The 8,702-nt window shown below is 42.6% G+C and overlaps 1 protein-coding gene across 3 annotated transcripts in view; it reads right to left on the bottom strand.

Annotated features, from left to right (window-relative positions):
• The window catches only part of arhgap21b (Rho GTPase activating protein 21b), a 75,868-nt gene that overhangs the window by 18,021 nt on the left and 49,145 nt on the right, over positions 1-8,702 (bottom strand). For 2 of the 3 annotated variants that reach the window (XM_016516740.1, XM_016516741.1), the window contains one exon: positions 3,797-5,393. In XM_016516740.1, coding sequence (XP_016372226.1) covers positions 3,797-5,393 — 1,597 coding nt within the window. Of the gene's footprint in view, positions 1-3,796; positions 5,394-6,578; positions 6,966-8,702 lie in introns of those variants that run through there. The other variant, XM_016516742.1, reaches the window with a different exon arrangement.

Genomic DNA, 8,702 nt, shown 5'->3' with positions numbered 1-8,702 from the left:
CTGTGTGATTGGCTTTCGGCCCTTTGTATTAAACTATGCATACATACATGATGCTGTTTTGTTTATAGTTAAGCAACTTAATTAATTATAAATGGTTTATAAACATTATTTTAAACATTATGCACTTTTTTCACAGATAGTCATGTTATCTTATGCTTTGAATAAACGTGCATTAGTAATATTTTGCTCGATGCGCCCTCTTGTAGCCTCAGGAGAGAAGCCAAAAGTTTTAACTGAAATTACTGAAATTATGCGTTTTAAATTCGAATATAATTCGAATAATAAATAAATTATGTTTTAACCTGATCAATCTGATCAATTTTTGTCTTGTACACTAAGTGTGGACATTCACATCCCTAGCCGAATCTCCCATTTGAACTTGCTTGATACTGTTGATATTTACAAGACCAAGTCAGAGTATCCAACTTCCTTTATAAACCATACTGTACCATAGACAGAAGCTTTTATTTTGCTTTAAAAATGTCAAGGCTACAGTGCATATCTTGATTTCATTAGCCGCGTTTCCACTGTCGGGCCAAAAGCGGGCGTGCTAGTGCGTGCCAGGGCCAGTCGCGTTTCCACTGTCACTTCCGGGGCTTGATCGTGTCTCGTCGGTGCTTCCTCGGGGCCAACAGCCCGGGTTTTTTGGCCCGACGAAAACCTTGGGCTAAAGCGGGCCAGCTGGGGCTAGAGGAGTGGTTATGAACAAAGGCAGAGTATCTCCGCGTCTGGAGAGCGTCAGCGCCGCGGATCATTTCATAAAGTTAACAGCTATAACACCAGCATTAAAGACTTTTAAAATAAGTTTAGTTCAAAACTCACTTTCAGACAGCAGCGAGTGTTTGAAATAACTTGATCCAAAGTGTATTATGATCACCATACAAGGCAGAAATATTTATAAGCGATGCAAAAGACTATGCACGCTAGCCATTAACGTTACCATAGTAAACAAATACGACCACTTGAAGAAATCAGACGTCAGCTTCTAATTCTCTATCACAATCGTGTATTTACTTAGTAACATATTAACATATTTTATCTGTCATAAGTCTCATCTCGAGAGTTTAGCTCAGCGTATGTAATAAAAATATAATAATGGTTTTTGTTTGGGAGCTTTTAGAAAAATAAGAAATGATCATTCTTTCTAAATGTGATGTATATACTGTGACTACAAATAAACAGAAACAGACTCGACTGAATAAGTAGGTAGGCTATGTTCATACCACTTTATTTCTGTGTGACTAATTTTCAATCCTGATAAATTAATTCATTATGATCAATGTATCACTTATTATTGTAAAACATTGATGCTTTTGGATTTAAATCTTTAACAAAGCATGCAAACAAACGGCCGCTTTTATCATGTTCGTTTTGTGATCGCGCTAGTTCCAGTGACTTATTTCTTATTAGTTTTCTGATAACTTCTCTTTGTTGGTGAAATGATGGGGTTGTGTGACGTGTGATGCATATACTTACATGTTTTAGTGAAGCGCAGCGGAGCTTCTGGCCCGTCGGTGGAAACGCAGCATGATTTTGGCCTCGGTGCTACAGGTCCGAGGCTATTAGCCCCGCCCGGCCCTTTTAAAGCACTGGCTCGCACTGGCCCGACAGTGGAAAAGCGGCTATTGCAAGCAAGAAGTCTGCATAAACTTTTTCTAGGAATGAGGACAGTTTTATTTATCTTACAATTTGACATGTCCTGTTTTCAAGAGCGCTGAAAACTTTTGAGCTCCTCTGCAGGTCTCAGCCAAAAAAAGTTGAAGTACAAAGCTGTTCTGTGCTGCCAGAGGGCTGGAGTAGCTAAAATTAAAGCAACTGCCCTAGTTCCTAGTTCCTGAATCCTCCAGTGTCTCAAAGAGGGCCAAGGGGAAGGTGTGCAAAACCCTCTTCGGGCCTAGCTGAAGAGTGCTAGCGTAGCCTACAGATCGCCTCGCTCCAAGACACAAGAATCGTAATGTCATCAGCGCTAACCTAGCTTAATTTTAGAGGATAATAGGCTGGGTTTTGCTTCACGACATAGGTGGCAACTATCCTCTACTACATTCATTTCAGCAGATTATTTATCCAAAGCAACTTACAATGGACAATCTGAGGTTTGGGACAAGATAACATGTTGGACTGCTCAAACAAGCTGAGCAATGTTTTGAAATGCCACAGAGCCATAGTGTTTACAGCTCTTTAGGATGTCAACCTGCAAAGGATTGACATTCAGCTATCTGTGCATATTAAGGAGAAAATATCTCAACACTGAAAAAAATTACACCCTTTTAATCTTTAGAATAACATTTCATAACATCTCTATTTTGATATCTCTATTAGTTTGTACGGGAAATTATACAATCAAAATGCAATTGCAAACAAGCATATTGATTCCCAATATGTTAACACAAAAACGACACTCAAGGTCATGTGACAAAAATATAGCATACTTTGGTCATCATATACAAATCCTACGACAATGTAAATATAACTAATGTCTTTCACGGCTAAAAACATTTACCTGTTGTTTATGAATTAAAAGAAATCTCTACCAATCGTGCTCGCTTGCATATACTTACATGTCCAACCATGCATTTCTTTCATACACTGATAAACCAAACATAATCATTCCACAGTTTTATACGATTTGCCTCCCTTGCCAGGCTATCTGAAAATTCTGGGAGCATAACAGTAACATTAAAACAGCAAAGGTATTTGCAGTGCCAGAAGCAGAAATGCTAGGATTGTGGTCATCTGCACAAAACATACACATCACATAACTAGTAAAACTAAAAAGAGAAGATGAGATGTGTTACCCAAGACAAAATCTAGAGCATGCCAAAAAGTAAAGAGCTAAGAGAACCCCAACATCTATTCAGAGTCTTAATTGTTATTGGTTTACAATCATCAGAAACCACTGGAGTCAATGACCCTAGTATAAAAGCACTTCTAATAAAATAAAAGCAGTAATTCTAAATGATGATTGTGTTGATAAATGTTTAGACTAACACACCTTTAAATCTGGATGATATAGCTAAAAATAGCTAATATTTAGTCTTTAGTCTGAAATGGCTTATAAGGTTCAAACCATCATTTTGACAAAACGGCCAAATGCATATCGCAAAAAATAAATAAATAAATAAATCAAATTAAAAACATTAATATAATTATAATCAGTCTGAAAGATAAGCAACAGAGATTTTGGGCTCGAACACAGAAAGAAACTTACAGTGTATACCTAATATCAGAAGGCTAGTGCAAAAAACACCAAAGCATCAAAGACAAAATGTGACAGAGCACATCTAAGCTATCACTCAATATTCCAGACCCATCCTCAGGCATTAAGAGTATGAGAGAAGGCCACCTCCTACCTGAACAACACCATGACTCACACACAGTCACCCTCACTCTCCTTCAGTCACTCCCAAACAGCCACACTCACAGGCTTAGATTTGCACCTTCTGCACAAGTCACCCCTACTCTCCAAGCTTTGAGAGTTTGATCCAACAGAAAATACAAAGTAAGATTTGGCCATGATAATCCTCTTTCTGGACACATGGGGTCGGGATTTGAAAATGTGATAGTGAAAGGTCACAGTTTGAAATCACATAAGGTACTGGAGCATTACTAATACGGGAAATCACTGATGGCCCAAATTGTACAGACAAAAAAATTATTGCAAAAAACATCACCATTATCGTCTACACGTAAGCAATTACTGTTCAAAAATATCTGCAGCAGCTCTAAAACAATCCCTACTGCTGGAGCAAGCTTGTAGCCGGGTTAGCGTTGCTATGGTTACAAAGAGTGCACTTACCGATGAAGGGAATGGAGTCAAGTGATTCGTCCAGATTACTGGAGCAGAAGGAGGAGTCAAGCCGCTCCCCCAGTCTCCGCATGTGCATCTCCCGGCGTGCATCATTGGGCAACCAGCAGACACCACCCCCTGCCGGCTCGGATCCATCAGTGTCATTCACCGCAAGGATGTACGAGGGATGGCGGAGAGGTTGTGGAGTCCCCTTCCCTGTTGGGGGCTTCTCTCTGAGAACTACACCCTCCACAGGACTGGACCCGTTTACTGGTAGGCCCTTGACATCCCGTGGGTGTGTCCTCTGAGCTGATGCCCCACACTGTGGCCTCTGTGGAGGCGGAGCAGAGTAAGATGCTGACCTATATCCGACTGGATTTTCATTCCCAGTTTCTGAGCTCTGCATGGTTTCAGCCCTAGTTCTTGATTGGTTCGATGACGAATGAGAAATACGATTTCCAACAGCAGTTCCACTTTGGTCTTTGGAAGGAGGCTCTTTGGCCTGGTTTAGTCCATTGCGAGGTCGCTCTGGAAAACCAGCGGTGGGTGGGATGTCTGTTCTGGAGCTGTGCATATGGGAGCCAGCAACACCCCTGACACCCACCATACCATACCCTTTTGGGGGACGATAAAGGACCACCCGAGGTGGGAGAGACTGTCTACTAGGACGACTCCTCTGGTCTACTCTACCATACAGCTGCCTATCCACAGAAGCCCATGGTGCAGGAGAAACTAGTTCACTATGTTCCACATAGTCTGACGAATGAACACGTGGCTTCCGCATGAGGCCGTCAGAGGACACACTACGAGGAGGCCAGTCCCTGGTGAGGGCTGCTCTCTCTGCCCCACTCATCCTATCCTGCGAAGTGCTGCGTGGAGGAAGCACAGAAGGGCCCTGGTAAGCCCGGTCATGAGATGTGCTTCTGCGGCGTAACTTATTGCCCCAGCCAGGTTGGGGTCCACAGTGGGGGCCAATGTGTACACTTTGGGAAGCAGCTCGCAAGCTGTCTAAACGCTCTTGAATAGTCCGACTGTGAGTGTGAAGACCTTTATTATCAATATATTCACGGTATGTCTGGTAAGTCCGCCAGTCAATGTTCTGGTGGGTAGCATGGGAGGTAATGGAGGAAGCAGGCGCATAGTGTGTAGGTGGAATGGCATAAGGATCACCATGGTAACCTGAAGGGAACATGTCAGCTTTGCGAGGGTGGAGGTATGGCGGGCGACCACCAGACACTGTACCAGGCCTGGCTCTGATCAGCATTGGATCTGGGCCTACTAGACCATAGTCGACCCTATGACTCGGAACCATACGGCCCATGTGTACATCAGGAGGTACCACCACCGTCCGAACACTTTCATTGCACACACACACTGCAGTCTGTGTCTTTGGAATGGGTGGTGGAGGGGAGGGAGGTACTGGTATCTCCACACGGTATCCTAGATCAGATGGTACAACCCCCGGGGCTGATGTCTCAGTGGTCTGGGCCATCGCCGGGGGCTTACAGTCTACTCGAAGGTAACATGTAGGGGGTGGCTCCGGTATATGGCGTGCATTTCCACTATATGCATCATGACCCTTAAGGTAGGCATCTTGGGAATAGGCCTGTGGAAGAAAGAATCAGGTAAATTGGAATAGTATTCACTGTATCAGAGAAAACTTGAAATTCATGATGATTTTCTACAAATAGTTATCCCTGTGTGGGAGGACAGCATTACATTTGCGTGTGGGAGTTTGACAGGTGGTCAGAAGTGTGAGCTGTACTCCGGTGCACCAAGTGCTGGAGAATTCTATAATATTCATAACAATATCTAAAGCTGACAGTTCAGAACAAAAACACACCAACAGTAATTAACTTGACTTCTAAACTACAGGGCTACAAAGTTCTAATTACCATTTCTGCTGTGTATGACTGTAAAAAACAGCTGCGATCTGATCTCGGCTGGAAGCAAACAGGTAATTCCCTTTAAATTTTATTATGGTGCTGGAAAGCAAAACCAGCCTCCATTTCACACACCGAGATGTGTCTCCAAAGGAAGCACTAGGCAGCTCAAAATAATCACAATAAATAGCAATTCAGAGTAACAAAAAAGTGATTTCACCCACCGTTCGGGTCACCACACATGACCGAAGCGACACTGAAGCCAGAGGTGAACGATGGCCCTGATTAGAAACGGCGCTGATTCTGACCTTCGTAATCATGTTTAAATCCACAATTTAAGGTAAACAACTATCGCAGGAATTCAGTTTGAGAATGTCAGATTTAAAACAAATACTGGGCTCCATATTGTTTGTCTTCCTCCAATTTGGTGTCTTTCAAAACATGACAGCAAGTCATGTAAAGTGGACTTTCAACCCATCATACAGAGTTACATTCCTTTTGCATAACTATACAAACCGAATCTGATATCAGTAGTAGGGAACTTCGCCCCTCCTTTCATGAAATGCCACAGCCAGCTTGTTACACAGGCCAAAGTTCATCAAAGGAAAAGAGAGAAATGAGGAAAAAGGGGCGAGGCACAGTAAATTTGACTGCTGGATATAGCGGAGAACTACCCACACAGCTAAATCAAACAGGTCACATAATATCTACATTACTGCGATCGAGACGTTCAACACGCTACACGGTACTACGCTACACATAACCAGAAGCATCATGACAGTCATCTGAAAATGACAAGGGACAGGAAATCAACAACCAACTGAAATACAATGACATGCATGACATTTCTAAATAAAAAAAAAGCATACAATAGACATGTACTGTTCATGCACTGTTCATCTGCTTACCAGACTAGTGATTTCCTGTGAAAACTGCAGCCATTACATCACAAACCCACGGAGGAAAAAACAGAGAGAAAGGGAGGGAAAGTAAAAAAGAAGCGTATATTAAAGGTGGTCAAAACCAAAAGAATCAAGTCCACGGACTGACAACCACTATCACAGTAAATATTCTCTGTACAGAGCGCAAAAAATGCACAGAAGCTGCAGTGCTGCCAGTAAGGAGGGACTGTGGGAAGGTGGTGGGGAGCTGTGGGAAGACTGTCATGTTAGCGATGCCACCTGCTTGTCCTTGTTGCTCCAAGTCAAGGAGGGGGCTGAGGTGCCTGCTGCCTGCCTCGCGTAGTAGCGATCGGCTCTCCATCTCGCCCCTCTCCATCCATCCGCAGGCAGATTACTCTGTGATCACACGCACACAAGCTCCCACCCTCCCTCCCAGCTAACACAGCCACCCATTTGCTCCCTCCCTCAAGCTCACTGGAGAGCTGTAACCATTCACATGTCGGAGGCAGATGCTTGATTATACATTCAGCTCAGATGGTACAGCATCCCCCCTCCCTTCCCCACTTTCTCTCTCGCCGACTCGCGCCTCTGCCAGATAGACAGTCCACAACATAGAGCAGTCAGCTGACTCCAGCTGATCTAATCTCGTCTTTCCTGCCTTTTCTTGTCTCTCTTTCTCTCACTGAAATCCTTAAACCACTGCAGCATCCCTTCATGCCTCTTCAGATCAACTCTGCTACTGTGACTAATGTCACCAGAGACCTCGGATGGATTATTCCTCCAACCAGCTGAAAACCCTGTTTAGACAGGCCACAGCGCTGCCTTGCTACATCGCTACACGCAAGAGTAAAACACCATCACGGCAACAGCTGTGCAGCAGAAAATCGCCGCATGGAAATATAATATGGGTGGTGATGAGGAGAGGAAAATGTCAAATACATGTTCGGGTCACATTTCACTGCAAAATCACAAATTACAGTTATAAGAATATAGTAAAAATCACTGAGAATGGGAATTACAAAAAAAATGGTCGAATTATGGTAATAAAAATTTGACAATCAGTTTTATCTTTCAAAAATTCTTAATTGGCTTACTAAATAGGCTCAAGTTACTATGAAAATTAAGGGACAATATAACTGGGCTTTCAAAAAAAATCTTAATTGGCTTACTAAATAGACTTAAGTTACTATGCAAAAAATAATAAACAGTGCTATTAAATCTATGCAGCAGAGTCCTTTAAAAAAACACACATCAAACTGTTCGAAGTGTTTTTCCAATCCCTTTAGAATCAGTGAAAATGTCTACAACGGATGCAGTGCAGTAAATGGATGGGGGTGGTTCCTTACGCCTGCCACACAGAAATCAACAAAATTATTGTCAAATTGGATAGATAGTTAAACTAATGCGCTCCTCGTCTAGGTGGATGAAGAAAACAATGCAGTATTTTAAAGGTCATTTCTGATTACTAAAATCACATATTTTACTAGTAATCTGTCACTGACGTGTGAATGGTATCTTAAAGTGCCCCTATTATGCCATTTTTAAGGTTGCTAATACTGTTTTATGAGTCTCCTAAAACAGGTTTACTTGCATGCAAGGTCAAAAAACGTTAGTTTTCTCAAAAAATAGATTTAAGTTTACCTAATTTCTAAATGATTCGTAAACGACTCGTGCGAAGCAGTTTAAAGAATCAGTCTCTCTAAACCCCTCCTTTCCGTGAGCCCTCACTGCTGTGATTGGTCAGATGGCGCAGTCCTTTGTGATTGGTCTAGAGCCGTAGAGAGATTGGCTCTGGATTGGTCTACCGCGTACAGCCAGGGCTCTACAGTGCGACCATTTCAGTCGCATTTGCGACTACTAACAGTTACTTGTACTGAAGCGCGCGTGAAGCTTGCGGTGGACTGCCGTCTCACTAAATGAGGACATAAAATCTCCAGAACTGCTCTGAGAGTCACTTCATGAGCGTTTGACCGTTTCATTTGAGTAAAACTATCCTCATATCATATACACACACAGAAATGTAAAGGTATTCACGGCAACCCGTCAAAATAAAAGTATGATTTAACTTGAAGACATTGCAGCAGAAATATATTAGCCTACTCTTGTTCAGTAGAATGTACGTAATAGGCT

Source organism: Sinocyclocheilus rhinocerous, unplaced genomic scaffold (assembly GCF_001515625.1).
Source record: "Sinocyclocheilus rhinocerous isolate Xijiao unplaced genomic scaffold, SAMN03320098_v1.1 scaffold807, whole genome shotgun sequence".
In the NCBI taxonomy this organism is placed as follows: domain Eukaryota; kingdom Metazoa; phylum Chordata; class Actinopteri; order Cypriniformes; family Cyprinidae; genus Sinocyclocheilus; species Sinocyclocheilus rhinocerous.
The sequence above is the reverse complement of the archived record's forward strand: the minus strand, read 5'-3'. Positions and strand labels throughout refer to the sequence as shown.